The following is a 27,214-nucleotide window of genomic DNA, read 5'->3' as shown; positions in this document are numbered from 1 at the left end:
CATCACTGCGCTCTCGCAGCTTGACCTGCTTGCAAGACCGGCGTTGCTACTGCAGTCCCATATTCTTACCTCGACACTTTGTCGCTCCGCAGAAGCACTTTTGCATGGGCCCGAAGGCGTCAAAGCGATAGTCGTACGTCAACTCGGTGCCCTTTGGGATGTCCACTGAGGAGAACAGACCGACTCCAAACTCGCCGTTGATGAACCTGGTTGTTGCAGCGCCAGCAGCATGATCAGTTGCGTCGCTGATGGGCTGAAGCTTCCCGACGCGAGCACATCGATTTTGCACGCTCGCTGTGCATCTCGCAGGTTGTCCAAGAATATGCATCGATCTTACCATTTCTCGATGTGACAGTTGGGGTCGCAGCTGTGGTTGACGAACCGGGCCACGGTACCCTTCTGGCACGCATCGATGACCTCGCCGTTGGCGTAATTCAAAAAATAGCAGCATGTCTGGTCTTTGTAGATGGTGCTCATGCGATCGAGACATGTCTGCTGTGAGATAACCTCGCCGCGGTATTCGTGTACCAGTGTGCCCTTGGGAATGTCGACGTTGGTCCTGAGGCCGTATCCACGGGCCTGCGTCTGTATGTCGGAAAACGTGATCGCATCAAGTTTTCGGCATCCAGGTTACTGAGGGCCGCATCGCGTTGGCGGGCGCGAGCGAGTGAGGTGAATTCACATATTGCGACATACCCAGTGAACTTCCAGCTCCTTGACCTCGTCTCTTCGCTGAAAAGCCTGGTTCGAGCACTGCGATCCACACGGACAGGTCTTGACATCGCACTCGATAAACATACATCTACGCAGACCAGAGCAGCCATGCGGGCGTTAGTGCGACAACACACAAGTGCAAACTCAAGGCGTTCGAGCCACCACGGATGCGGCGTACCTGTTCAGACAGTCCTCAAGACAACCCAGCCCGCCGTCTGCAGGAGGCATACAGACACAGACGGGGGCCTCTTTCGCCTTTCGCGGCGGCCGGTCAACAAAAATGTCTGGAGGCCAGGGAGAAGACGTGGTTAGATTCGAGCATTTGCTGCTTGCAACGTGTCAAGGTGCGCCTCTGCTTCTGGTACTTACTCGCGCGCACTTTGCGGAAGGGGCTTGGTTTGTGATCGGTATCGGACGCCGTCAAAATAGTGCGGCACTAGTGGTGTTGCCAAGGGTAGACATGGGTGCGTGAGTATTCGCTTGTCGTGCGACCAGCACAAGGTATCTGCGTGGCCACACCCATCGAATAAGCCAATCGAGCCTCGCCTTTACGTTATCCTGCATGACATCGGCTCATGGCAGACGAAGACATGGGGCTGCAGAAATACCCAGTTGCTCACCATTTGAGGACCGCCCATCGAATCCACGTAGAGCTGGATGTCGTATGGCACAATGAACTCCTGCTCCTCGTCGATCATGCGTTCGCCAAGATGCAGGAGCGGGGGGAACTTGAATTCGCTATACATTTGGCCAACACGCCGCTGCTTCCGGTATCTCTCGCGCAGCTCTGGATCGAGCTTATGTTCCTGCGAGTACAGCCCAGAGGCAAGATAGGGCTTCTTGGCGTGGAGCACCCGAACCTCCTCCGAGCTGTTCCAGGCTTCCTCGGCTTCGCGTCCAAGTTTCCCCAGGACAGGGAACCGGGTTCGGTTTGTCGTTTGTATGCTGTTGGACGACTGGGTGCTTCGGGCGGGCGATCGAACTGTGCTTCGGCTGGGCGATCGCGACAGCGACTCGGTCGGGGATCGCTCGCGCTGCTGGTATCTGCTTCGAGCATTCGTTGTCCGTGTCCGTCCGGTGCGTTCCTCGGCCCCGACAGCCGAGCTGTGGCGTCTGACTCTCTTGGAGCGGCTTGCTCGACCCTCGTCCTCGGACAGTTCGTCACCGTCCGAGTCAAGCTTGCTCATGTAGTCGTCGATGAGAGCCAGACTGGCTTGCTCGGCGTCCAAGATGCGCCGCTGGCGCAGACACATGGTGTAGTAGTTCAGCTTGCCCTTCCAGCCAACGGCATCCTTCAAGTCTCCATCGAGTTGGCCGCCAATCAGTTTCCGAAGCGAGGCCTCCATCACAATCCCGCAGGATCCAAAACCAGTGTCCATAGGCCCACTCATGATGCCGCCCACCGGGGCTTTGAAAAAGTCGCGGATCTGAGACTGGCATCGAGTAGCGTTGGTCATAGAACGGTATCGGCTTTTGTCGAGAGCGACCATAGGCAAATCGCAGGTTGCGTAATAGTCAAAGTCGACAGGAGCCAGAGCAAAGTCGGGGTGTGGCTCAGACATGCGAGAATGTCGGGTCGAGACTCGAGCCTGCGGAACTGGACTCGGCGGCTCAGATGCAGTCGAAGCAACTGGCGACGCAACAGCCGCCTGGCTGTACGAGCGCCGGGTCCTCAAGACAGGCGGATGAAGAGAGGGGTGTGGAGCGGGAGAAGAGTTTCGGTCAGACGAGCTGGTGTCCCAGTCTGGAGCCGGCGCTGTCCCGGCGACTCGGAGGCGAGCCGGGCGTGAAGACGAGCGCCTCGGTTCCCTCAGAGCAGCCCGACTTGGCCGCAGGTCGACCTGTTTGGTTCGCTGGGGGCTATTGGAGCTGACATCATTTTCATCGAAACCCCCAGCTCCAGCATCGTCATCGTCGCTGGGATGCTCCTCCGGGAACAGCGAGTCCACCTGCATCTCCATGAATCGCAGCCGGTCCGAATCTTTTGATTGCGGCTGATCATCTTCGCTTTCGCTATCGTTGAATGTGGGCACGCGGGTGCGATAGGCGGTCCTTGGCCTTTCCCTACCACCGACCTGGTGTCGGCGGTCGTCTGGGCACTCGCTGTGGATCGGTGACTGCTGAGCTTTGATACGGCGTGACTTGCGAATCTCTGGCGAGCCTTCGGGCTCGGACTGGACGGATTTGGGTTGTTTGATTGCCCTCATGGCTAGCGAGCGCAAATGGAGCAAATGACGGGCGCTGCAGTCAGCGAACGGAGGGAAAGGACGGCGGAGCCAAGACTGAGGATGTGGATGATCGGCAGTGATTTCACAAGGCGCAGGCAGCAGCTAGGCTGTTCGGGGAGTTGGTGGGCTTGCTTTGGATGATCTTGGATCTCGGTGGTGACTTTGGTTGGTTGCGGAGAGACTGGATGCAGATCGCCCGGTGATTAGGAGGTCAAGGGTCCGGTTAGCGACCGAAAGCTTGGGCAAATGCAGGCAGGACGAGCTGGCCAGAGCATCTCACCTCTGCGTCCAGATCGGCGCGAGAGCAGCGGGTGTGCGGCAGATCCAGCAGCTCGACAAACAGGCAGCGCTCTCGTCCTGGACAGCACAGGAAGCACCCGGGCTCGGAAAGGCTCCTTGGTTGCGATGCGAGGACCAGACCCAGAAGAAAAACCCTCTGGCCTGAACCCAGCAGGCGAGAAGACAGCGAGGCGAGAAGCCAGACACAAGGGCCGCGCATCAGCGCCCACCCCGCCCACGTGACGGCGGTCGTTTGGGGCGCGCCGAGCCGCCGAGGCCGGAAGGGGACAAGACGAGGTGCAGACGACACGACGAGGTGCAGACGGCGTGCAGGCAGCGGAGCAGCATGCGATGCGGGGATATGGAATCCCGACGGGCTTGGACGGCGGTGCGAGAGCAGCAGCGTGCTGGGCCGGTGCTGGGCCGGTGCTGCGACCGCCGTGTTGGTGCCGAGTGCTGGGCCGAGTGCTGTGGCGGCTTCACCGGTTGTGGTTCCGTCGCGGCTTCCTGACTCCTGGCTCCAGTCGGACACACAAGCCGGCCCCAAAGGCAGCCCGAAATGTCGCCATTCGCCGTAACGACAGGGCTGGGCCAGAGATCTTTGGAACGCCCACTCTGTTGCTGCAACCGCTGCAGTGCCGCCCATAGTCGACGGGACGCCCTCTGTTTCAACAGGCAATTGCGGTCATCCGCTCTATTGGGATGCTGTGGGTCTGCTCATCGACCGCCGCTTTGGGACAGCAAGGACCCGATCCGGCCTGGGCTGCCAGCAGAAACAAAAGCCGGCCCACCGGCCCATCACCCTTCCTCAGTCGACAGTCTGTCGGAGGGGCGGCAAGTGGAGTCGTTCCGGCGGACCATTCTCGGCCTCCGGCAAAGGCTCTGGTGCAGCGGCTGCTGGCGCTGGTCCTGCGTCCCCAAGGTCAACTGTGGCTGGGATAAAGTGCCTTAGCGTAATCTCAGCAGCCTTCTCCTTTTGCTTGGATATGCGCATTTCCTTGCGGAGTTGGTTGATCTCCTTGATCAGTAGAACGTTTTCGTTCATCACGTCGAGATTGTCGGCCTTGTGGCTGCCCTGGTCCTCCATGACCTGCTTCCGGAGTGTGCGCACTGTCCGCCTGAGATGCTGCTTCTGGCGAGCGTACTCTTCCTGGATGTCGAGCTCCATCTCAACGTCGTCCTTGACCCATTCCCGCGAATATTTTCCGAAGAGCTCCTTGACGTGAGCCTGGCGGCCGGCACCCACATGGTCAGTCCAGATCCGCCCGAATCGATCCGCTGGGCTCGATGCTCCGAGCCGGCACATCCTCCGCTGTAGACAACTGTGTCTCGCTAGCGCATGCGTATGTCCTCGTATCCATGCGGCCGAACATCGCAGACCGGATCTCCGTCGCACTGGACAGGTCTGTGCATTTCTGCAGCCACCAAACGTGCAACCTACCATGAGCTGCGCGGGCTCTTGGATGTACTGCACACAGTTGTTGACGTCGCGCTTGAAGCGCTTGATCACCGCCATGCCCTGCTGGACCTTTGCCTTTTCCTTGTCCACATTCAGCTCGGCCATTCTGAGCTTGGATTTGAGCTCGGAGATGGTTGTTTCGAGCCTCAAATTGGCTCTGTTGTAGTGCTCTAGCTCGACATCCATTTCCTGCAGCGTCGTCGGAGTCATAGTTAAAATCATTGCCACTGTTCATATCCAGATGTCCCCGGCGTTGGGCCGTCGGGTCGGCTTTCGGATGATATTGACACTATTTGGCGCAACTGAATCAATTCACGCTACAGTTTTACCTTGATCTGATGTGTCATGCCTTGGATGTCTTGCTCTCTCGGCTCAATCTGGCGCTTCAGCTCCTTGATCTTGTAGTCCAGCACAAACTTGAACTTTTCCAGCTCTTGGTTCTTCTTCTTGAGGTCATAGATTCTCTTCTCCTTGTCCTGGATCGTCTCGTCGCGCTCTTGGATCTGCAAACCACAGAGAGCCATATACATGTCAGTCGTCACGACACTGCCATGACAGCTACCAGCGCAACCACCAGTGCAACTACCCATTGTCGAACCAAGCAGCAAACAACGTGCCTCCTTCTTGAGCCCCGCAATGTCCTTCTCGAGCCCTTTGATGACTCCGTGCAGCTTTTTTTCTTCTGCCGCCATTTTAGCAATCTCAGACTTGTGGGCGTCAATCTCGCTCTGCAGAGTGTTGAACTTCTTTCGCATGATTCCGTTCTCGCCTTTGAGGCGCAGTCCGACCTCGCGCTCTTCTTTCAGCTTCTTTTCGTAGCGGTGCCGCAGCTCCATGATCTCCGCATCCACATCTTCTTCGGTGCCTTGGGTGGTCTCTTGAAACTCGCGCGACTGGTATCTCATCTCCTCCTGCAACTGCGGGATGCACCAAGCGTACCAAGTCAGTCCGGTGCTATCCGATATGGGCGAATTCTTACTGCTGTCCCCCAGGTCCGCACAAAGATATCCCGAAACCGCGACAACAACTTACCTGATCGATTTCAGTTTGCTTCTCCCTCAGCTTGGCTTCGAACTGGGCAGTCAGCTCCACAAGTGCGTTTTCCTTTATCGTCTGCATGCCGCGCATCTGCTTTTCCCAGTACTCCTGCAGATCGGCAGTTTTGACTTGTAGGTCCTGGTACTTTTCGTACTCGGACATGAGTTTAGCATTATAGAGCGCCTCGAGTTCAGTCAGCTCCTTGTTGTGGCGCTCTCTCTCCTCTCCCATCTCCTCGTCGTGGCGCACTTCCTCCTTCTCCTTGTCGGTTCGGAGAACTGTCGAGGTGATCTTGAGGGCCTCGATCTCCTGCATGAACTTTTCGGTGACCTCCTTGATCTTTTCATTGAAGTTCATGTCCTTGAGGCGCAGCTGGTACTCGTTCTCCATCTTGAGCTCCTCCACGCGGGTCTTGAGCTCGAGCATCATGGAGTTTTTCTCCTCCAGGTCGGATTTTGTCACCAATATCTATGGTGGTCGTCGAGTTATACCGATGTGCAATCAGTACGCACCCATTGACTACACAACCAGCCTCGTCCGGTCTGACCCGGGGCCATTGTTATCCAGCCGGCCAGCCTGCTTGCATCGGTGGTCCGCTGGTCAATCAGACATAATCGACACTATTGATTCCTAGCTCTCATGCTGCACACTCGGGCTTACGACGGTATGGCTCTCGCTCCACTCCCACAAATCAAGGCTCGAGGACCGCCCCCGATCTGGGATCTGTACCTCGTCAGAATATGTGATTTCCTTGTCTCGCTTGATACCTCTGCCTTCTTTGTCGCTGACTTTGTACACGTAGAGACATCCGTCTTCAGACGTCGAAAACAGAAACTGGTCGTCAAAGGAAACCCGAAGCTTGGTAACGGCCGCGCTGTGTCCCTGGTGCTCCTGATATTCGCCCGTGTCGGAGGCAAGCGGGAATTTGATGGATCGGATCGTGCCATTCGAGGTCCCTTGGATGGAATCCAAGACGGTCAGGTTAGCAACTTGGCCTGTCGTAGCTCCATTACATCCAGCCAACCGGCCACACGACATAGCTACTGCAACGGCGTTCCGTCTTCAAGCGTAACCGTGCCAACGAGGCCATTCACAAAGCCACAGGAGGTACTTCATTACCTGCAAACATCATTCGGCCGGAATGGGACAATACGATCTGGGTATACACGCAGTCCGACTCGACCTCTTTCACGATTTGCGAGTCGGTAATTTCCTGAGATGTGCGTCGGTTGAGTGACAGAAACATGGACATCCATGGCAATTTGGCATGCCATTTCTCTGGCCCTTACCTTCAACGTCCTATCGCTGCCAACCGCAAAGATGGTCTTACCATCCGGAGACGAGATGGCACAAGTGTAGCTACAGCTCTTGAGGATACTCTCGCCTTCACGCTTCACTCCTGTACCGCTAGAACCGGTCAGGTCTTTCAGCAGCCAGTCGTAAATCGCGCCGTCCATGCCGGCGGTGACGATCTTGCTATCGTCGTTTGTCCAGTAGATCGACCGCACTTTGCCATTATGGCCTTTGAGGTTGGCCAGGTTCTCAAAGTTCCATGTGCTGAAAATCTGGATTGTGTTTCCATAAACGGCGGCAAAGTACTGCCCGCCGGTGCTGAAACGACACTAGAGGATATGCAGTAGTCGTTTGGATCGTATACCATCCGGTATCAGCGTCGCGCCACTCAGCTTAGGTCCGCAGAGCCACTTTGAATGAGATCCTCGCCCGTGGCTTCGACTCTCCAGGTCGCCTATGTGTCCATCGCAGAGTCGCTGATCTCTGTTTGCCACTCCCATGCCGTATATATAACCGAGTGTGTGCGTGCCTCACCTCCTTACATCCTCGGATTGAGAATTCTCGGAACGGTCGTATGTCGTCGATCAGGAGGTTCATGAGCTTCAGCTTGTCACTGAAACCAACTAGGATGTAGAGGCCACTCGGATGGATGGCGACGCTGTATGTTTCCTCTTGAAAGTACTTTACAAGCTCGCATGTGTTTTCTTGATAGTTCCAGACCCGAATCGACCGATCGGTGGCGCAGGTGACGATCAGGGGCTTGCGGATGCATGTGTCGAGGCCGGTGATTTGGCCATGATGAAACGACTGCATGTACTGCTCAAACTTGGGCTCTTCCACCTTCAGTAACAGATTTGTGCGGGATCAGAACGGGCCGATTCATTCGGCGTCTTGAGCTCCGAATACACTCTTCAAGCCACAGGCGTTATCGCCACACAGATTGCTGCTGATCCCAAGCGCCAGTATCTCACCTTGCTGTTCAGCGAGGCACTGAAGAGTTGGCGGTTGTCGAGCGAACATACGAGCAGTTCCTCGTTTGGAGACACTGCCATCGTTATGATCCTAACCGACTCGTCTGCAGTGGTGATGTCTTTGACCTTTCGCAGGAACGCTCGGGGCTGCTCTGGCGTTGTGGGTGCCTCGCCAGTTGCCAGTTCGTTGCGCTCGTAGACCGCTGCAGTTCCGCCTCCTCCTCCGCATACGAACCCTTTCTTCAGCGGGACCATCGAGTACACTGGTTTGGGGAGTTGGCTCAGGCCCACCGTATAGTCGATTTCTGCCTTGAGCTCCCCACTGGGCTCTATGATCAAGATCTTGCCATCCTCTGTGCCAACAGCGACGCGCTCTTCAAAGACCCAAGCATGGCACAGGAAGTTCTGACAACCAAACGCAAGTCATGGTCGTCAGTGGCATGCCAGGTGTATCACCGTACACACAGAGTGTCAACCGACCCGGTAAAGCATCGACATTGCTCGTGCTGATGCAGCCATGGCCGTTCTTGAGGCTTGCGCCGAGTCACTGGGCGCTTTGGGAATGTGGCTGCAACGAGCGTACCTTTGCTTCAAACTTGGGCGTGGCGTTGATGATCTTCAGGGTTCCCTCTTGGTACCGATAGAACTTCAGAATGCCGTTGCCGATGCAGCAGACATAGGTGTTGTCAGTTGGGCTGAAGGACACCTGGTAGACCACCTCGCCAAAGGTCGAAACAGCCTCGCGGTGGCTGCCGCTATTCAGTCGGATCGACGGAATCAATGGCACAGCGGATCGCTCGCTGTTGACGGTGCGGACGGAGGCCATCAGCTTGTTTTTCTCCCACATCCAGTAGTAAAGTGCCCAGTCGGGTGCCCCAGACTGCGTCAGCAGATATTTGGCGTCGGACGAGAACGCCATACACACGAATTCCTGGGCGACGGATGAGAGTGGCGATCAGCCCCGGCCTCGACGGCGACAGCAATCGAGTGCTGGCAAATACAGCACGAGGACAACCGATCGCAGACGATGCGCAGATGGTGGACACGGGTGCCTGTGAGTGCTCACTTTCGACGCCGCGTCCGTGGGAATCAGCGTCTTTCTCCGCCTCAGCGAATGCAGGTCGTAGATGACTGCTGTTGCGGTAGTGCTCCGCTCGGCAACGACGCCGAACCGCTTGCTGCCGGAGACAGCCAGGACAGTGATTCCGTCGCATTTTTCAGTCACGGGAATAAACTTTTGGCTTCTCGTTTCGTGGTTGTAGATGATGCAGTTGGAGCCGGCGGGATAGAATATCGTCTGGTCGTCCAGGAAAGTGATGGTGTTGCTGACATCTTCCTTGAGACCGAACACACGGCTGTGCCATAAATCACAGACAAGAGCATCAGAAGCGCCGTGGCTGGGAGTGCAGCGTGCTGCCCGCATAACAGCCGGCGAGTCTCCATGGCGGCACCACTCGACCAGGGGGCATTCTCGCGCGCGGAGGGGATGTTTGGCCCTCAATGCCCAGACTTCTCTTACCGATGAGCAACTGCGGCGATAGACATGGCCTCGCGATGTGTCGACAATGGAACGGAGTCGACGTGTTGGTACCCGAGCAGCGGGTCTGTTCATGCAAGGGAGCCTTCTTGCAGCCGACGCGCAGAACAAAAGATGGCCGTAGCTCTCATCGTCATCGCTCGGCCCCGCTTGTGTCCCACCACCCCGCCCTCTCCGCTTGAGCTGGATTGGGCGGCTGACCAGGATGCATATGATCGGAGATTTACAACTCTGTTGTGTGTGTGTGTGTGTGTGTGTGTGAGGAATGCACGCATCCATCTTTCACCATCACCATCCACACCGTGAAGACAGGGCGGGGGCAATGCGCCCAAGCGACTCGTTGGTGGGTGCAGCAGAGTCGTAACTGGTTCCCAGACGGGCACGGCCCGCTGTTTATGCGCAAACTGCATACTGCACTCAGTGATGCTCGACTGACGGCAGCGTGATGGTTGGTCCAGGGGCAGATCCGTTTCGCTGAGACATATTCGGTCGTCCATGCGACTCTGCAACACATCGAAGTATTGAGTGCCACCGAACGTGTAGTTAGTCAGAGCTGGGATATGCAAGTCGCCCGTTGTCCAACTCGCCCCGCCACTCCAGTTGTTAGCCTTTGGTCGCTGTCTTATGACAGTCCTGCTGGCTGGCAACGCTTGAGATGCATACCTGCGGCTGCTGCAATCACGGCTTTGTCGGCCAGCTTTTTATGTCGACCGCCGAGCAGATCCTTGCGAAGCAAATTGATCTCCTTGAGGAGCGCCACATTCTCGTCCATGATACGCACGTTGTCGATTCTGTGGAGACTCTGGTCCTTGACGACCTTTTTCTTGAGGGAGGCAGCCGTGCGCTCCAGATACTCTCGCTGTCTTGCATATTCTTGCTGGATATCGACCTCTTCCTCGTCTTCGTTGATGTTTTCTTTGCAGTACTTTTGATAAAGCGCCTTGACCTGCCCCTGGCAGACGGATTTGTGTCAGCCACCGATCAGTGAAGGAGCGACTGCTGGCTGGCCTGTTTGGTCTGACCACTGCGACCTCTGACGACTGTGGACTCTCTGACTCCTCCGGATACTGTGACTGCTTTCCCCAGCTATATATAACTGAAAGCGGGCGCTTGGTCACATACCTTGAGCTTCTTTGGATCCGAGCTTTGCTGGGCGCACTCGTTCAGCTCGATTTTGAATCGCCGCAAGAAATTCGTGAGGGCGTTGACTTTGTTCTTCTCCTTCTCCACCTCTCGGTCAGATGCCTTCAGCTTGAGTTTCAAATCGGCGATGGAGAACTCGAGATCGGCGTTGGATTTGTGATACAAGTCTAGTTCCACGTCCATTTCCTTGAATCCAGGCAGAGGTCAGTCACTTGATCCCACCCAGCCAGAGGCATGCGCATCAAGCAGACTCTGGGCAAAGTGCCCACCTTGATTTGTGCCGTCATCTCTTGGATGTCTTGCTCTCTCGGCTCCACCTGGCGCTTCAGCTCCTTGATCTTGTAGTCCAGCACAAACTTGAACTTTTCCAGCTCCTGGTTCTTCTTCTTGAGGTCATAGATTCTCTTCTCCTTGTCCTGGATCGTCTCGTCGCGCTCTTGGATCTGCAAACCACAGAGAGCCATATACATGTCAGTCGTCACGACACTGCCATGACAGCTACCAGCGCAACCACCAGTGCAACTACCCATTGTCGAACCAAGCAGCAAACAACGTGCCTCCTTCTTGAGCCCCGCAATGTCCTTCTCCAAACTCTTGATGATTCCTTGCAGCTTTTTCTCGTTCAGGACAGATTTTTTGATGTTCTCTTCACCCTCTTTGATCCGCTGCTGGAGCTCGTTGAATGTCTTCTTCATTGCATTGTTGTCGGCCTTGAGGCGCAGACCCAATTCGTGTTCTTCTTTCATTCGTTTCTCAAACTTGTACATGAGGTCCCGAATCTCGCAATCTGCGTCGAACTCGGTCTCGGCAGAAGAATTGTGGAAATCAGAGACCATTTTCTTGATTTCTTCTTGGATCTAGCCGTCGGAGATTGTACCACCACACAAGCATGACGCAAGAGAGTCAGTTCTGGATGCACAGACCACCACCCGCTCGCTTTCTGACCAATGCCGCGCCGCGGTGGCTCGATGGCTGAATTGTTCTGATGCACTTGCCTGGTCGATCTCAGCTTGCTTCTCCCGCTCTTGCTCCTGGAAATGGTTGTTCATTTCCTTCAGGGCGGCATCCTTCGTTTGCTGCATTTCCTTCATTTGGCGCTCCCACTGGCGCTGCATGTCCAACGTGCGGGCCTGAAGTTCCTTGTACTTTTCACTCTCAGAAGTCAGCTTGGCTTTGTGGATCGCCTCCAACTCGAGCAGCTCGCGCGCGTGGTGGTCGGCTTCCTCGGCCATTTCTTCGTTGTGTCGGATGTCTTCCTTCTCTTTGTCGGTCTTGAGGACCGTCGAGGTGATCTTGAGGGCCTCGATCTCCTGCATGAACTTCTCGCTGACGTCCTTGAGCTTCTCGCTAAAGTTCATGTCCTTGAGGCGCAGCTGATACTCGTTCTCCATCTTGAGCTCCTCCACGCGGGTCTTGAGATCCAGCATCACCGAGTTCTTCTCTTCGAGATCCGACTTTGTCACCAATATCTGTCCGATACCGTTGAGGAGCTCAGCAACGGTGCCCGCACCCGGTCGAGCGCAGCTGATGCCCTCCTTCTCCGTATTCTCACAAGTAGTCAGGCCATGTGCGACTCGGACATCCATTGTTCGGTCGTGGGTCTACTTTGCAGCCGCCACGTCAGGCATCATACGCTGATTCTGTAAGGTAGTTACCTCGTCTGCGTAGATCACCTCTCTGTCGCGCTTCATCGTTCGGCCCTCCTTGTCGATGATTTTGTAGATGTAAAGACACGAGTCCTCCGAAACGGAGAAGAGATACTGGTCGTCGGAGGATATGTGTAGTCGTGTGATCGGCATGTGATGTCCGTGGTAGTCCAAGTACTCGTTTTCGACATTGTTTTGCAGGGGAAGCCTCATGACTCGAATTCTGCCAGTGGATGTTCCTGTCGAGCCAGAGCATCAGAAGTGGTTATCTGATAGGACCGGTCTCTTGACCACAAAACAGCCGTTGGAATGACAGGACTAATGGCATTTGGAGGAGACAGACCAAGGCTAGAGTACCTGCAAACAGAACCTTGCCGCCGTGGGAGATCGCTATCTGGGTCAGGGGAATGTCGACTTCGACTTGCTTGAGCAGCTGGCCCTCCATTATTTCCTGGGGAAAGAAGCCATCGCCAGTGAGTGGATGCGTCCCTGTTTCGGTCCAGATGACGCAGCAGCACCTGCAACTCGCCTCGACGGTCGTAGATATCAAGCACCAAATAGCATCCTCCCCCCACCCATTTGCTTCCTCGAAGTGCATTCCTACCTTGATGATCTTATCACTTCCGACGGCATAGGCACTGCGGCCATCCGGAGAGGTCACGACGCTTGTATAACTGCAGTTCTTTACGGTCGACTCGCTCTCTTTCTTGATGCCGATTCCGTTGAATCCGTACACGTCTCTCAGCGACCACTCGAAAATGGTGCCGTCGATACTGGCAGTGATAATGCGGCTGTCGTCCGACGTAAAGGCGATCGTTCGGACCTTGCCGCTGTGTCCTTTGAGGTTCCCGATGTTCTCAAAGTTCCAGGTGTTGTAGAGCTGGATGGCGTTGCCGTGGGCGGCGGCAAAGTACTGACCACCGGTGCTGAATTGACACTGGCAAGAATGCAGTTTCCGCAGCCGTCAGTGTTTTGGCTGGTGGGAAGTCGAGCAGCATGCTCCAGTCGCCGTGCTGACTGGCTTCTGGCCAAGCACTGTACAGACGTTTGGGCTCCTGATGGTATTACCTCGCGACAGCCTCGGATGGTGAACTCGCGGAAGGGACGAATGTCGTCGATCAAGAGATTCATCAACTTGAGTTTGTCTCCGAATCCGACCAGGATGTAGAGGCCGTTTGGATGGATTGCCACACTAAAGGCCTCCTCGGGGAAGTACTTGACTAGCTCCGAGGTGTTCTCGAGATAGTTCCAGACCCGGATGGACTTGTCCGAGGAGCATGTGACAATCAAGGGCTTCCGAATGCAAATGTCCATGCCGATGATGGGTCCATGGTGGAAAGGCTGTGCAAGCAGGTTGAACTTTGCCTCGTCGCCCTGCATGTGGATGCGCCGATGGATGCAAAGCCCCGTTGTCATATTGGTGTCGGCGAGGCAATCGTTGATGCGACCGGCGGATGTGATTGCGTGCGCCGAGGATTGACACCACAACGACGCCTCAGTACAAACGGGCTCACAGCCCAGACACGGGACACGGATTCGTCGTCAACATACCTTCATCTCGGAACTGGTCACCATCAGCGTATAGATCTGGCTGTTTTCCAGGGTGCATATGATGTTGTCCTCGCTTGGAGAAATGGCCAGGGTCAGGACACGAACGTTGTCAAAGGGCAGCGAGTACTCTCTGGTTTTCCGAAACAGCTCCTTGGCGATGGCTGCGGCCGAGACCTGCCCCGCGAGTCCCGGATCCTCCTTCTCGTACACAGACATGAATCCCCCCTCTCCAGCCACGATGAAGCCCTTGAGGTACGCGACGATGCCGTAGATCTGCTTTGGCGCGTTGGTTGTGCCGTTGCTGTACACGATCTCGATCTTGAGCTCCCCGGTGGATTCAAAGATGAGGAGTCGCCCGTCCTCGGAGCCCACGACCAAACGGTCATCGCAGATCCAGGCGTGTGAAGTGAAGTTCTGGAATGCACATGCGAATCGAGGTGCCGGCCCGATAGGGCAGCCCATTTGGACGACCGTGACGGAACAGGGTCAGAGACGGCGGGCCATGGTCTTCACAAATGCTCTGCGGTATCGCACTTTCTTGCATCGCCATCGTTCCTGGGCGCTGGGGACCTGGCGTTGGCCCCGGTACTTACGCGCGGCTCGAACTTTGAAAACGAAAGCTGCTTGCACCCGCCGTCCTGATATCGGTAGAGGCGAAAGACGCCGTTTCCGATCGTGCAGATCTGGTTGCTGTCCAAGGGGTTGAACGAGACCTGGTTGATCGTTCCGCCTGCATCTCGGTCCTTGAACCCGGTTGGCGGCGGCAGATTGGATGTCGGCTTGTCTTGGGTGGTGCGGAACGAAGCCATCAGCTTGCCCTTTTCCCACAGCCAAAAGTACATCATCCAGTCTGGCGCGCCTGTCTGGGTGATGATGAACTTTGCATCGCTGGAGAAGGCCAGAGCCACATATTCCTGGACAGCGGGCGGCATTAGCGGCGATCCAATGGACCCATCGCCTATCAGTCCCGGCCTTGGCTCTGCGCGGCGACCATCATTTACGCTGGTGCCGGAGCAGGAGGTGAAAGTGCAGTACCTTGGACTCGATCTCGCTGCTTGGCACGAGCACTTTCTTTCGCCTCAGCGTGTGGAGATCATAGATCACCACTTGCGGCTTCTCGACCGTGCTCCGCTCGGCAACGGCGCAGTACCGTCGGGTGTTGGAGATGCAGAGGCTCGTGATGGACTCGCAGTGCTCCGTCATGGTTATGAACCGCTGGCTCTTGTTTTCGGCATTGTAGATGATGAGGTTGGATCCGGCCGGATAGATGACGGTCTGCTCGTCAAGGAAGCCAATGTTCTCCTTGACATCGGTTTTGATGCCAAAGGCATATCTGGCGGAGCATCGGAAGACATTATCCGAGTCAACGCGGGGGTTTGCGATGCAGGAAAGGGGCCATCCGACGGCGGCGGCATTGCGTGGCCCTGGCTCTGCCTCGCTCGTCGCTGGCAATGCTCACGCCCAACCCACCTGTATGAAATCGTGGGCAATGCCATCGTCGCGTAGCATCGACCTCTGAGCTCCCAGGATCTTCTTGACCAGCAAACCAGAGGAGACGCTCGTTCTCGCCGACAGCCCGCGGCGACCATGCAAGCAGCCGACGCAGGCATGCACTGGACCGCTCCGTTTGGCGCCAACTCGCCAGCGCCAGTCCCCTCTACTCCACTCTGCGGATTGCAATATTCATCACACGGGAGCTGCATTGGAGTTCTATTCCATTTCAAGGATCTCGACTGTATGTGCTCCAGCCCTCCGGTAGAAACATTGCTGGATCTCCACGCATTGCCGAGTATCCGATTCACTCTCGCGAAGGTCATTCACGGAGCGACAACATGCTGTCGCAGCTGGACACCGGCCGAGTCGAAAAGCTTGGCCGTCATGTCGTCCATCTTGTAGCCCAGCGCATAGATGACTTCGCGGATACCGACCTGGATGATCTTTTTGGCGCATCCCAGACACTGGACAAAGCGACAATAGGGCAGAGCTGGGGAATAAGCAAGGATCTTCACGCTCCTTCAATACGGAGCCTGACAGGAGTGTGTGCTTACCGGGCAGGTGTTGCAGTAGAGGATGGCATGGCCGACGCCAGAATCAACTCGCTCTCGGCCGGCTTCGAGCAAGGCGTTCTGAACAAAGATCAACGGTAAAGAGGGATCAGAAAGCGGCGAGTGTTCCCAGTGGATCCACGAGCAGCCAGCCAAACCATCCAAGGCGGACAACGTACTTCCTCGGCATGCAGACACAGGCAGGTATCGAGCGAGTGGTTGGAGGCGCCGTGGTTGCAGCGGTCGCATCCGCCTTCGTTGCAGTTGCGCACACCTCTCGGGGTGCCGTTGTATCCTGTGGCAATGATGCGGTTGTTGCGGACGAGGATGCAGCCGACTCTCCGCTTCATGCCTGGAGCCCGATGCGGGACAGCATTGGGATGTCAGACATCCAGTCGACAGCACTCGATCCAAGACAGCGCCAAGAAGGTCGATCTGCCACACTGGCACAGCAAGCAGGGATGTGGCTGCCGTCGCATGCTTACAATTCGATCGGGTCGCCGCGAGATTGCATAGCTTCATAAAGTAAGTGTCCCAGGAGGGTCGCAGTCGGATGGGGTTGGTGATGTCGAGGCGCTGCAGTTGCGCATAGAGACTCGCCAAGGTCTCGGCATTGACGATCTTGAGGGCCGACCGCTCCATGCACTCCTTGCCGTTGGTCTTGCCAAACTTCCAGTCGTCGTCCTGGCTCATGAACTGGAGCAGCTGCCCCGGGTCTCTGTGCTGCATCGGGTCGGGGAGCTGGCGAGCAAGGCGCATGGAGATGGGCGAGTCGACGGATACCAGCAGGAAGAACGGACGGATCGACAGGGTCTCGATCAGCGACAGACTCTCGATGCCATCCAGGACAAAGTTGTGGGTCCAGTTCTGAGTGATGTGATCCATCAGGGCCTCGGCGGTGGCCACGACAATGTGGGCATCATCCTCGATGGCGGGGAGGCCGTCCTGCTGCGTCGCCAGCGAGATCTGGCAGAAGCCCAGGTGCTTGAGCAAGAACGATGCCACTGCTGTCTTGCCCGATTTCGGGGGTCCGACCAGTCCAACGATCATGGCGCGGGGTTATGGTGCTGACGGTATTGCTGTGGGCCGGGAGCAGCCGCTGCTGATCTGGGAGCAGGATGGAGCTGAGAGAGACTGGCAGGATGGGCGACTGGATGACGCGGAATGGTGGCAAACTCGTCGGAGGAAACTGGGCCGGTGGGAAAGATGGCCATGAACAGCCACTGAGGCTGGCGAATGAAGTATGCATGTATTCAGGGATCCAGGAAACAGCCAAGCGGCCAAGATGGCTTCAAGAGCAGAGCGTCTCGTTCGTTTAGCGAACGCTGCCCCATCATCCTCGACGGATGCTGTGCGGGGGCCTACGGGTACAGAGTTTGGTATGAGGGATTGCGAGACACCCGGGCCGACGACGAGGCGCTCGGAAGGAGGCTGCTGGTCTGAGACCGAGTCCCCGATCGATCCGGGAAGAGAAAGGCCGGCCCAACAAACGGCAGCCGAACATGGCGGCGGCCATAGACAATCCCCGCCAAGGCATCCTGCTTGCAGATCGGGCAGGTGCGATGTCCGTAGACACTCCGGGTGTGCGGAATCGTCGAGGGACTGGGGCCCAGCAGCCACGGATCGATGCATTCGGGGTGAAACAGATGTCCGCATGTCAGCTCCCGCACGGCCTCGCCCTCCTCCAGGTCCATCAGGCAGATGGGACACATGCGCTCGACGGCACTCTCAGTGTCGCTGCTGGCGGAGTAGTGGAGCACCGGCAGGGTGGCCACTTCTTGAGTCGTCAGCCCGCTCTGGACGATCGACCAGCGACGGATATTGTGCGGATCGATGACGACAGCGCCCGAGAAGATTGTGGCCATTTGCTCGATGTAGGCCCTGATACCCGCCGGCACCTGGAGCCCAGGACACAGTGCCGACGACAGAACGATGGAGGCTCCGCCGATCGAGATCAGCACCCAAACGGCTGCTCCGAACAGAATCTCGACCGTCATGATCCGCATGTCGAGATAGGGCGGCCACAGTACTTGCTCTTTGACGATGATCAGCGCACCTGGGAGCAGATCCGCCGATGGGGTGAGAATCAGGGCATCGGGGTTGAGTCAGATCGGACCAGATCGGACCAGATCGGACCAAATCGGACCAGAGCCAGGGAACAGGGCAAAGAGGTGCATGTGGGACAGGATAGTCCAAGGCCCCAGAGCAAAACCCAATGGCTTACCCCAGACCCACGAGCACAGCGCCGCCTGGTAGAGCAGTAGCGAGTAGTTTCGAAAGAGTCGATGCGAGTTCATGTTGAGTTGGGCAGGGTTCCGGTACAGAAAGTAGTACAGAATTGCCTTGGGCAGACGGACGTAGGCCACCAGGGCCTCGAGAAGCAGCCACAGGCTCACTGGGGTGAACCGATCTTCTTCCTTGGTGTTGACTGAGGTCACGGTGACATGGACGCCAATGATGAGCAGGTCTCTTGCTGTTGCAACGCATATCCCCATCCAGCTGATTGAATGGCTGTGGCGGACGGATCGGCGAAGGAAGCCGGGGACGAGGGTCAGCAACGAGGACAGACGGGCTCTGGTCTGGCTTTGGGCGAGCCGGGCGAGGCACGGCGCCGGCACTGCGACCTACATGTGCATTGGATACAGCAGAAGGTCGATGGACTCGGCTCCGAAGGACATGAGTGCGAGTGAATGCTGGACGGAGGGCAGACGCCGGAGGCAGATGCAAAAGGCAGACCAGCACTTCTCTGAGCAAGACCAGACGTCCAAGTCGGATTTATCGGCGTGGTCGGCGGGTCTGGTCGGCGGCTGCGTCCGGGGCCCCGAACAGACGGCCCAGACATGAACCCGGCGCGGCACATGAGCAGCCGCTGTTTGGGCATGCGTTTTGATTCCCACGGCGCCGCTGAGGAAGGGCGGCCTCGCGGCGATGGTGTCGCCATGGCGCTTGATGGACTGGCCGGCCGACATGGCCCCAGGAAGAATGTCGCCGATGCATTCTTGCCGATGCATTCTGCCGATGCGAGAGTGTTTTTTTTGGTCCATCAGCTTTGATATTCCCACTGGTCTGCCCTCTCTCTCTCTCTCTCTCTCTCTCTCTCTCTCTCTCTCTCTCTCTCTCTCTCCTACTCTCGCTCATGTGTCACCAACCGGGACGGCTGTCTCTGCCACCCAAAACCCAGGACATCGCCCTGGCCTCCCGCATCTCGCCTCTGTCCTCATACATACCCCCGCTATGGACGTCACCTCGGGACTCAACGCCCTGCCCCAGGCGGTGGTCAAAGGCCTAAACGACAAACTCTACGAGAGGCGAAAGGGCGCTGCCCTTGAAGTCGAGAGGTAACGTCTCTCCGCCCCTCGATTTGCGTCCCGGACAGCTGGCTGCCGAGCCTCCGCACCCTCCCTCCGGCCAGCGAGCCAGCGAGCCCTGCCGTCTCATCGCCCGCCATCGGTTCCAACAAACACCCGCAGAGTCGTCAGAGAATTGGCTGCCGCCCACGAGCCCCACAAGATCACCCAGCTGCTGAACGGCCTGATACACGACTTTGCCTACTCGGGCGTTCCCAATGCCCGCAACGGCGGGCTGATTTCGCTCGCTGCTGCCGCAGTCGCCCTCGGCCCGGTAAGCCGCCGAGCCGCCGAGCCGCAGGGCCTCGCCAGCGCATCCAGGCCGCAGCTATGGGCGATCCTTCCAGTGCGGGATCGCTCTCTGTCGCTAATGACTGGCCTCGAACGCTTGCTCTGCATCTGCTCCATCTTGCCCGCCCTGGCTGGCGGGTCTGCAGGACCTCAAGCAACACCTGGAGGCCATCGTCCCGCCCATCCTGAGCTGCTTTTCGGACCAGGACGCCCGGGTGCGATACTATGCCTGTGAATCGATGTACAATGTTGCCAAGGTCGCTCGCGGCGACACACTCAGGTTCTTCAACGAAATCTTTGATGCCCTATGCAAGGTAATGTCCGTTGCTCCGCCTCCTGGCCGGGGGTGGGTTTCGGTTGCTGCAGTCAGTCCTCGGCTGTTGTTGCGGCGAACTGGTCCCTGCTGCTTGCGAAAATATACGCTTGTATGATGCACGACTGCTCGTCGGCTGGCCTGGCTCCCTGCTGCAGCATCTGGCCTTCCTGCTATATCCCCGGCGCTCAAGCCCCGGCTGATCTGTTTGCTGGACATCGATTCGCCTCTCCCCCCCCCGCCAGCTCTCGGCCGACCAGGAAGCCTCGGTCAAGAACGGTGCCGACCTGCTCGACCGCCTGATCAAGGACATCGTCTCGGAACAGTCGGCTTACTTCAACCCCGACTTGGCCGCGGACGCCATCGCCGCAGCCTCGTCGTTGGCGGTGCTGTCCTCGTCGGCCCCAGTCAGCGGCAATCCTCATCTGCTGCGACCCGTCTCGCCTTCGCCCCTGGCCCACTCTGCACACTCAAGCATCGGCGACCCCCAGCACGCCGTCCCCGGTACGCTGAATCCCCTGCCCGGTGTCGAGGAGACCACTTTCAACATCCCAAAGTTCATTCCGCTCCTCGCCGAACGCATCAACACCCTCAACCCGCTGACCCGCATCTTTCTGGTCGACTGGATCCGCACTCTCGATCATCTCCCGGACCTGGAGCTGATCGCCTTCCTGCCGCACTTCCTCGACGGCCTCTTCAAGTACCTGAGCGACCCCAACCCCGATGTCCGGGCGCAGACCCTCAGTCTCCTCGGCGAGTTCCTGAAAGAGATTCGCGATGTGCTGGATGTCCAGGCCACGCGCGGCGTCTACCATCCTCCCGAGAAGCTGGCCGAGAGCCGGCCCGAGTCCGCCCATGATGCCGATGATCGCGCCAGTCTGCAGTCCTTTGGCGCCGATGGAACGACCATCGCCGATCCGAGCGGCAACTGGAGCAACTCACTCGGACGCAGCAGCGTGCAGGGGAGGATCATCAAGCCATCCCTGGCAGGATCTCACCCTTACGTTCCCGGACAAGGGGTTGCCTTGAACTTTGGCAAGATGGTCGAGATCCTCAGTCCGCACCTGGTCAGCGCTGGTAAGAATATCGGGGCAAGGGTGTGATGATGCTCATACGAGACTGCGGCGCGGCTGATTCTCGAGCAGAACCAATACCGTCCAATACCCGTCCGATCCAGGCGGTCGGGCGCCGTCGATTCTCAGCTGACGGCAGGTTGCACTGCGCGCTTGGGCTATATCTTTGGCTGCCCGCCTCTGCGACCTGTGGACCCATCCTATTCTTGTCCACGGGATCTCTCGTTTACTCATGTTCTTTCGCCGCTTGCGCGTGCATCTTACTCGCACTGTCCCGGCATTGCCGACCGATCCTGTGGATAGATGTCGAGACCCAGGTCACGGCCATCCAGTGGGTCAGCGAGTTTATTCTGATGGCCAAGGAAACCATGATGCCATACACCCCGACGCTGCTCGCCGCGATCCTGCCGAGCATCTCGCACAACGTCCCAGCCATCCGATCGGCTGCCTCTGGCACCAACGCCAATCTCTTCGCCCTCGTTCAAGACACTCCCCTCGGCGACAAAGCCGCCCACAAGAGTGTGGTTTTGCAGGCCTCAAACGAGTCCATGGGCCTCCAGGCGAGCGTTCCTGCGGTCAACATGAGCCCGTCGGCGTCGACAAGCAGTCTTTACGGAGTCGATTCGAGCAATGCCGGGCCCGTGCCCCCCAACATGGAGTTCCTGCTTTTGCAGGGCGAGACCCTCGAGCTGCAGCTTACCATCGAGGTTTTGACCCAGAAGTTACTTGACCAGCACGAAGAAACCCGAACCGCGTCTTTGGACTGGCTTCTCATGCTCCATCGGAAGGCTCCGCGGAAGGTGCATATCGAGGCTTTTGCCACTCGGCGGTGTGGGTGGGAAAACTAGCTTCCGAGTGGGGAAACGCTATTCCTTCCATGGACGGCCGACGCTTTTGTACTGATGTGGGCGCCCGTTTCCGATATCCTGTGGAATCAACGCTCTCTCTCTAGATCCTGGCTGCAGACGAAAGTACTTTCAACTCGCTCCTCAGGGCCGTGTCGGATCCCTCGGAGGAGGTATGTGCCCTTTCAAGAATGGGGGACGACTTGCCATGTATCGCTTGTGGCCAGTCGTGCGGATCAAGACAATGCAGTCGAATGTGGTTTATCGAGTCAGAGCCCAACTCTAACGGCTGCGTGGATGCATCGGTTAACCCGCTCTAGGTCGTCAAGCGGGACCTTCAGCTCCTGGCCCACATCTCGCAGTATGCTGGCGAAGAATACTTCAATCGGTTCATGACGAACCTCCTGCTGCTGTTCCAGACGGACCGCAAGCTCCTCGAGAGCCGCGGGACGCTGATCATCCGCCAGCTGTGCCTGAGTCTGCAGTCGGAGCGCATCTACCGGTCGCTTGCCGAGATCCTCGAGACCAAGACACAGCATGCCGAGGACCTGGACTTTGCTTCGACCATGGTCCAGAACCTCAACATCATCCTCATTACCACTCCGGAGCTCTCGGACTTGCGAAAGCGCATCCGGAACTTGGACACACGGGTAAGCCGACATTTCTTGGACGCAGCATGTCGAGTCCGGGACAAACTGTCCATGGATCTGCTGGGGGTGTTTCGGGACGGGCTAATGGGAGTCCAGATCCACGCATCCAGATCCACTCTCCTGCCGAGCTGCATGAGGCTGCGCCCAACTCACTCCTCTGTATCTGCGCATATCCAACTTGCCGACAGGACGGCCTCCTGCTGTTTGTGGCCCTGTACCGGTCGTGGTCGCATAATCCCGTGGCCACATTCTCGCTCTGCCTGCTTGCGCAAGCCTACGAGCACGCCGCCAATCTCCTGCAGGTGTTTGCCGAGCTCGAGATCACGGTCAACTTTTTGATCCAGATCGACAAGCTGGTGCAGCTGATCGAGTCGCCCGTGTTCACGTACCTGCGGCTGCAGCTGCTCGAGCCCGACCGCTATCCACATCTCTTCAAGTGTCTGTACGGGATCCTGATGCTGTTGCCCCAGAGCTCTGCGTTTGCCACCCTCAAGAACCGGCTCAACTCGGTCAGCTCCCTGGTGATGCTCTACACCAACTCGAACGTCCCGATGCCACCGTCGTCGGTGCCGCCGACTGGATTGATCTCAAGCGGACTGAAGAGGTAAAGCGCTTTCCCCCCCCCCACCAGCAGGCTTTGAACGAAGGGGTTTGGAGCAGAGAAGAGCTGGCAGCATGCGAGTTGCCTGGCGAGATTAGCTGTGAGCACGAGCCAGAGCGTTACGTGGGGTCTCTAGGCGATACCGCTGTACATCTCTGACCTGATATGGATGCTCTACTGCTGCCCACGATACACAACGGCCCGCCCTGACACACATGCGTCTACCGGCAATGTCCATCTTGGATCGGGGTGTTGTGGCCTCTATGGAATCATGTCCCATGTGAACTGACTCCACCAAACGAACTGACTCCACCACACGGAACCTGCCGCCAGCCCTCAGAGCCGACCCAACATCAAGAGTCAAGCTACGAGTTCTGAAGTGCCAACTCTCCGCTGGCAAGATCTTCTGAGCCACTTTAGGGCTGTCCAGGCTCGCCAGGAACGAGCCCGTCGGAGCGGTATGTCTCTCGACAGAGTGCGAGTGCCCGTGGACGACCTTTGTTGGTTGCTGTCCCCGAGCTTTGGGTATTTGCATGTCGAGAGTGCAAGAGTGAGCAAGTGGGGCTTGGCAGTATGTGGTATCTATCGATCGAGGGACAGCGGATCGTCTGGCCGGCCCTGACGACGACGAGTGGGTCGGCACCGTGGGCGCTCGACCTTTCTGACACCGTCCATCCATCTCCAGGCAACCGCAGCACAGGAACGGAGCGTCATCCACGACGACGAGGCACCAAGACGACTGCCGAGGAGACTGGGGCAACCGGAGCTGCTGGAGCTGCTGGAGCCGTTGGCGAAGAGGGCCGTGCTTCATCTGTTGGCGGCCAGCCTTCGTCCCTCAGTAGCCTCTCTGGCGTGCCTCCACCTCTCGCTGCCCAGCAGGCCACGAGCCGGGGTGGGGTTAGCAGCGCCGGCAACACTGGCAGCACTGGCGCACTCGCTGGGGCTGGATCCGCAGGCGGCCACTCGTGAGCGGTCGATCGCATCTGTGGCTCGAGCGAGATGTGGAGGGGGAGACAGGTATCGAGGGAGCAATATAGCTGTTGTCGACATTGCCCGTGCGGCTGACACAATCATGACATTGTCGTTGTGGTGTTGTGGGCAGAGCGGCTCTGCTGGTCGGAAGTCGATCACGCCGGATGGGAGCCGCCATGGCGACGGCAGCGCGGGCTGGTGGACCAGTGGGAGTGCTGCTGGGTCAGGCGAACATGAAGGACATGAATCAAGCGAGGGCGGGCAGACAGGGCGGGGGGCGACAAGTCAGCCGAGCAAGTCAGTCGGCGAGCGAGTCGGCCGATGGGCTGACGAAAGCGCCGAGCCGTTTGAGTGGACAGCCAGCGGCGCTGACACACACTTCGATTGCGCACTGGTTCGGATTCCCGCCGGCGCTTGCGCAGAGTCGATGTCGCCATCCCAGGGATCTGCCCGTATGGATCACGGCAAGCATTGTACGGAGAGGGGGAGGGGAGAGGAAGCGGAGCGAGAAGCGCACTTTGGCAATCGGTGGACGGAGGGAAAGATCCTCGATCTGCCTTGCGAGGGTGTGGTTGTTCTGTGGGAATGTTGTTATCTTGGGGGAATGTTGTTAACGTGTGAGGGTGCTATTGTCTTGGGAACGTTGATGTCCGTTGTCCTCAGGCGCTGGGCCACCTTCCTCCTCCTCCAGGACCAGCAGCACCACAAGACTTCCACAGGGCCACCGCCCTCGCCGCAGGCCCGCCGCCAGACCAGCGCCTCCATCTCCACAGGCCCAGCAGACCCCAGCAGACCCCCGGCAGGCCCCCGCCGCAGGGCGTCGCTGGGCCACAGGCCGCCCCCTTGTCGCCGCCTGCGTCGCAGCCGGGCGTCTGCGCGAGCCTTCCAGAAATCAACGGAGCTGCCTGGCCAGCCATCTGACCGGGCATCTGACCGCCAGCGAGTGGTGGAGCAGCCGTCTGCCAGCGAGCCCGCAGCGCTCATTGCGTCATTCCCCAAACCTTGCCTGCCGCAGACAATAGCACCGGTCATGGTGCTGTCGGATTGGGGAGCGAGAGGGCCGTCCGTCGTCCGATATCGTTCTCTCCCCCTCCCATAAAAGGCGGCCACATTCCCCGGCGATCAAGCATCAACAGAGCATATCCTTCGGCCGCTCACCCATTCATCCTCTTCCCGTTCTCACTCCACCATGACTCGCCCCTCCGTTGTGACTGTCGGTGGCACCCCTGTCCGGCAAAGCAAGCACTATCAGCGGTAGGTGTCAGACAGCCGAGTCCCGCCCGGTCGGTGAAAGACCGACCCGCTCATGAACCAGTCCAGCACCATGCCACACCCTCGTTCTCGCTCTTGCTCTGGCGCTCAAACAGCACACGTTTGGTTTGCAGATCTGGCCTGCAGGATCTCCGCGGCCTGCCCAAGAAGAACGGCGCTGGCAAGGGCAACTGGGGCATCGTCCACGCAGACTATTCCTCCGACGACTATGAGGATGCCTTTGACGGAGCCGAGTCTGCGCTCTCCACCTCGCCCACAGCCGGCTCCTCCAAGATCCAGGTCAGTCGAGTCCTCCTCAACGGGCCGCAACGCGTGCTTGCTCGCGGCGGGGAAGGGTCATGGAAACGTGGGGTCATGGACGGCCCGTGTCTGGCCAGCCCGGGTTGGTCTGGGTTGACCTGGGTTGGTCTTCTAGCCTCGTGCGCACCCGTCGGCGGTTGCTTGCTTGCATGCTTGCATGCAAATCGTTGGCACGTCCATCGGCATCCACGAGCACATCGGTCCTTTTCTCACGCGGCAATTATCCTCCAGACCATCGACGAAGAGACCTTCCGTCGCATCCACGGCTGAACGAACTGCAGCACACATGCCCTCTGCTCCCGACCTGGCCCTGAGCCAACGGGGCTCTGATAATCCAAGGCCAAAATGGCTAGCCTGTAGGCACGGCGCTGCCGTCGGGACACTGCCGCCACTGGCCACCGCAAACCAAACCATTGATGATAGGCTGTCCATGCCGCAGCCCCTTGGCTCTCCGGCACGATAGCCGCCTCTCCATAAACCATACCGACACGGACAAAGCACCAAACGGTTGAGGTGCTGGATCTGACCGGATCTCTATTATTATTCTTTTTGGCTTTGACTGTTTCATACGACGCATCCTACACGCAATCCAATAAAATACAGTCCCACTCAATCTTCGAGCACGGATGCTCAGAGTCTCAATTTGCGTTGGTGGTCTTTCCCCCCCCCATCCGCATTCTCTATAATGACAGGGTCAGAGACGCCGCTGCTCGATCGCGGATAGGTACGGGGTGGCCTGTCGCTCCCCACCGAGCGAGATTCATGGGCCCACGCCAAGAGAAGCACCCCGCCCTCGCTGTCTCCAGCACAGCCGCGGCTGCTTGGTGGTCATGTCGTCCACTCTGGGCCGGTTCAGGGCGTGCTGAGGCGCCGTCTGCGGTGATTACGCCATTGGCCAAGGGTCTGGATCGCCAGGAGCTGCGTGCTGGGCCGGCTTGCCGACACAGTCGCTGTCGGGCCGCGCTGACTTTGGCTGCACAGCCGCAACAGCTCGGGTCTTTTTCCGCCGCGCAGAAGCACGGATTCGGCCTCTGCGAGGACCTCGTCTGGGCCGCCCCTGCTCGCTCCTGGCTTGTCTTGCGCTCTCGATCAGAGCAGCCAGGGCAGTCGCGGGGCCAGCAGGCCGGCTGGGGCTGTGACTCCACGATTTGTGGCTTGCAGCCGACTCCTTTGCTGCAGCCAACCCTTTCCGGCAGTCAACACAGAGACAGCTTGTGTGGCCCTGCTCCACACACCCGCAGCTCGCCGTGGGCCAGGGCCGTGTGCGACCCGGTGCCCAGCAGCGCGCCGAGCGCGACTGCCGATGAATCACAGCCCATCACAGCCCAGAGCCAGCCCACACGCCCGCCACAGCGCTGCCAGACCATGTGCTGCCGTGTGCTGGTTCCCCGGCTGTGTTGTGCGAGTCGGGCACGCGACAGCAAGCCCGCGCCAGCGCGCATCGCCAGGGCGCTTGTTGCATTTGGAAGGCCTGTGCGCGACACCGCCGCGGCCATTGGTCAGCTCGCCGGGCGCACCGCGTGTTTCGCGTCCCAAGTGGTGTCTGGCCGCTCTCGCAGTCCACAGTAACAGTTTACGGACAGCGGCAAGCGCTCCAGGTTCGGGCTCGCCATCGTGCGGTTGCCTGGCACTGAGCGCCGATATAA

At 58.2% G+C, this 27,214-nt stretch overlaps 9 protein-coding genes across 9 annotated transcripts; 1 reads left to right on the top strand and 8 right to left on the bottom strand.

Moving 5' to 3' along the window:
* Positions 1-46: 46 nt before the first annotated feature.
* BJ171DRAFT_420893 (structural basis of auto-inhibitory mechanism of histone methyltransferase) lies at positions 47-999 on the bottom strand (the record flags this gene model as incomplete). Its single annotated transcript, XM_053107459.1, has 4 exons — positions 47-206; positions 338-585; positions 697-802; positions 893-999. Coding segments are annotated over 4 exons (621 nt in total), but the record flags the coding sequence as incomplete, so codon positions are not given.
* A 2,894-nt stretch (positions 1,000-3,893) lies between these two features.
* On the bottom strand, positions 3,894-4,991 carry BJ171DRAFT_278901 (uncharacterized protein). Its single transcript, XM_053106893.1, has 2 exons — positions 4,663-4,991; positions 3,894-4,449 (listed from the first exon to the last, which is right to left on the bottom strand). The coding sequence occupies exons 1-2, from the start codon at positions 4,900-4,902 to the stop codon at positions 4,030-4,032; spliced, it is 660 nt and encodes a 219-aa protein (XP_052969731.1). The 5' UTR covers positions 4,903-4,991; the 3' UTR covers positions 3,894-4,029.
* A 1,817-nt stretch (positions 4,992-6,808) lies between these two features.
* On the bottom strand, positions 6,809-9,405 carry BJ171DRAFT_420820 (WD40-repeat-containing domain protein; the record flags this gene model as incomplete). The annotated part of the gene is made up of 7 exons (XM_053107454.1): positions 6,809-6,931; positions 7,008-7,340; positions 7,546-7,851; positions 7,983-8,387; positions 8,566-8,700; positions 8,770-8,913; positions 9,049-9,405. 7 exons carry the CDS (start codon positions 9,403-9,405, stop codon positions 6,809-6,811), a joined length of 1,803 nt encoding a protein of 600 aa, XP_052969730.1.
* Positions 9,406-9,659: 254 nt separating this feature from the next.
* BJ171DRAFT_278891 (uncharacterized protein) lies at positions 9,660-11,109 on the bottom strand. The gene is made up of 3 exons (XM_053106892.1): positions 10,642-11,109; positions 10,183-10,471; positions 9,660-10,022 (listed from the first exon to the last, which is right to left on the bottom strand). The coding sequence occupies exons 1-3, from the start codon at positions 10,843-10,845 to the stop codon at positions 9,937-9,939; spliced, it is 579 nt and encodes a 192-aa protein (XP_052969729.1). The 5' UTR covers positions 10,846-11,109; the 3' UTR covers positions 9,660-9,936.
* Positions 11,110-12,663: 1,554 nt separating this feature from the next.
* Positions 12,664-15,362, bottom strand: BJ171DRAFT_638462 (WD40-repeat-containing domain protein; the record flags this gene model as incomplete). The annotated part of the gene is made up of 7 exons (XM_053115745.1): positions 15,330-15,362; positions 14,895-15,192; positions 14,453-14,773; positions 13,860-14,273; positions 13,377-13,682; positions 12,913-13,245; positions 12,664-12,759 (listed from the first exon to the last, which is right to left on the bottom strand). Coding segments are annotated over exons 1-7 (1,794 nt in total), but the record flags the coding sequence as incomplete, so codon positions are not given.
* A 187-nt stretch (positions 15,363-15,549) lies between these two features.
* BJ171DRAFT_278871 (cytidine deaminase-like protein) lies at positions 15,550-17,109 on the bottom strand. Its single transcript, XM_053106890.1, has 4 exons — positions 16,390-17,109; positions 16,084-16,256; positions 15,908-15,985; positions 15,550-15,817 (listed from the first exon to the last, which is right to left on the bottom strand). Exons 1-4 carry the CDS (start codon positions 16,952-16,954, stop codon positions 15,677-15,679), a joined length of 957 nt encoding a protein of 318 aa, XP_052969727.1. The 5' UTR covers positions 16,955-17,109; the 3' UTR covers positions 15,550-15,676.
* BJ171DRAFT_278877 (uncharacterized protein) lies at positions 17,097-19,029 on the bottom strand. The gene is made up of 3 exons (XM_053106891.1): positions 18,533-19,029; positions 18,129-18,332; positions 17,097-17,960 (listed from the first exon to the last, which is right to left on the bottom strand). Exons 1-3 carry the CDS (start codon positions 18,843-18,845, stop codon positions 17,266-17,268), a joined length of 1,212 nt encoding a protein of 403 aa, XP_052969726.1. The 5' UTR covers positions 18,846-19,029; the 3' UTR covers positions 17,097-17,265.
* A 15-nt stretch (positions 19,030-19,044) lies between these two features.
* BJ171DRAFT_493303 (putative vacuole-associated enzyme activator complex component) lies at positions 19,045-24,094 on the top strand. Its single transcript, XM_053109905.1, has 10 exons — positions 19,045-19,242; positions 19,375-19,525; positions 19,689-19,856; positions 20,101-20,932; positions 21,232-21,728; positions 21,881-21,946; positions 22,094-22,423; positions 22,612-23,027; positions 23,358-23,482; positions 23,710-24,094. The coding sequence occupies exons 1-10, from the start codon at positions 19,139-19,141 to the stop codon at positions 23,991-23,993; spliced, it is 2,973 nt and encodes a 990-aa protein (XP_052969725.1). The 5' UTR covers positions 19,045-19,138; the 3' UTR covers positions 23,994-24,094.
* Positions 24,095-26,451: 2,357 nt separating this feature from the next.
* BJ171DRAFT_472500 (uncharacterized protein) lies at positions 26,452-27,064 on the bottom strand (the record flags this gene model as incomplete). Its single annotated transcript, XM_053108659.1, has 2 exons — positions 26,452-26,736; positions 26,804-27,064. The coding sequence occupies 2 exons, from the start codon at positions 27,062-27,064 to the stop codon at positions 26,452-26,454; spliced, it is 546 nt and encodes a 181-aa protein (XP_052969724.1).
* Positions 27,065-27,214: the final 150 nt, after the last annotated feature.

This window comes from Polychytrium aggregatum (genome assembly GCF_025602895.1).
Source record: "Polychytrium aggregatum strain JEL109 chromosome Unknown BJ171scaffold_7, whole genome shotgun sequence".
Taxonomy (NCBI): Eukaryota; Fungi; Chytridiomycota; class Chytridiomycetes; order Polychytriales; genus Polychytrium; species Polychytrium aggregatum.
Note: the sequence above shows the minus strand (reverse complement) of the source record. Positions and strands in the feature narration are given on the sequence as shown.

What these genes read in the sequence shown, in the direction of transcription:
- BJ171DRAFT_278901 (XM_053106893.1), bottom strand. Translation starts at nt 4,902, where the DNA reads ATGATTTTAACTATGACTCCGACGACGCTGCAGGAAATGGATGTCGAG. An exon ending in AAGAGCCCGCGCAGCTCATG is followed by an intron (nt 4,450 to 4,662) that starts GTAGGTTGCACG and finishes GCCGGCCGCCAG; the next exon opens with GCTCACGTCAAGGAGCTCTT.
- BJ171DRAFT_278891 (XM_053106892.1), bottom strand. Translation starts at nt 10,845, where the DNA reads ATGGACGTGGAACTAGACTTGTATCACAAATCCAACGCCGATCTCGAG. An exon ending in CGGATCCAAAGAAGCTCAAG is followed by an intron (nt 10,472 to 10,641) that starts GTATGTGACCAA and finishes TCCGTCTGCCAG; the next exon opens with GGGCAGGTCAAGGCGCTTTA. An exon ending in CGTGATTGCAGCAGCCGCAG is followed by an intron (nt 10,023 to 10,182) that starts GTATGCATCTCA and finishes GATGTGTTGCAG; the next exon opens with AGTCGCATGGACGACCGAAT.
- BJ171DRAFT_278871 (XM_053106890.1), bottom strand. Translation starts at nt 16,954, where the DNA reads ATGATCGTTGGACTGGTCGGACCCCCGAAATCGGGCAAGACAGCAGTG. An exon ending in TGTGTCTGCATGCCGAGGAA is followed by an intron (nt 15,986 to 16,083) that starts GTACGTTGTCCG and finishes ATCTTTGTTCAG; the next exon opens with AACGCCTTGCTCGAAGCCGG. An exon ending in TCTACTGCAACACCTGCCCG is followed by an intron (nt 15,818 to 15,907) that starts GTAAGCACACAC and finishes CGCTTTGTCCAG; the next exon opens with TGTCTGGGATGCGCCAAAAA.
- BJ171DRAFT_278877 (XM_053106891.1), bottom strand. Translation starts at nt 18,845, where the DNA reads ATGGCGACACCATCGCCGCGAGGCCGCCCTTCCTCAGCGGCGCCGTGG. An exon ending in CTGCTGTATCCAATGCACAT is followed by an intron (nt 18,333 to 18,532) that starts GTAGGTCGCAGT and finishes CCGTGACCTCAG; the next exon opens with TCAACACCAAGGAAGAAGAT. An exon ending in GCTGTGCTCGTGGGTCTGGG is followed by an intron (nt 17,961 to 18,128) that starts GTAAGCCATTGG and finishes ATCTGCTCCCAG; the next exon opens with GTGCGCTGATCATCGTCAAA.
- BJ171DRAFT_493303 (XM_053109905.1), top strand. Translation starts at nt 19,139, where the DNA reads ATGGACGTCACCTCGGGACTCAACGCCCTGCCCCAGGCGGTGGTCAAA. An exon ending in GCTGCCCTTGAAGTCGAGAG is followed by an intron (nt 19,243 to 19,374) that starts GTAACGTCTCTC and finishes AAACACCCGCAG; the next exon opens with AGTCGTCAGAGAATTGGCTG. An exon ending in TCCGGAACTTGGACACACGG is followed by an intron (nt 22,424 to 22,611) that starts GTAAGCCGACAT and finishes ACTTGCCGACAG; the next exon opens with GACGGCCTCCTGCTGTTTGT.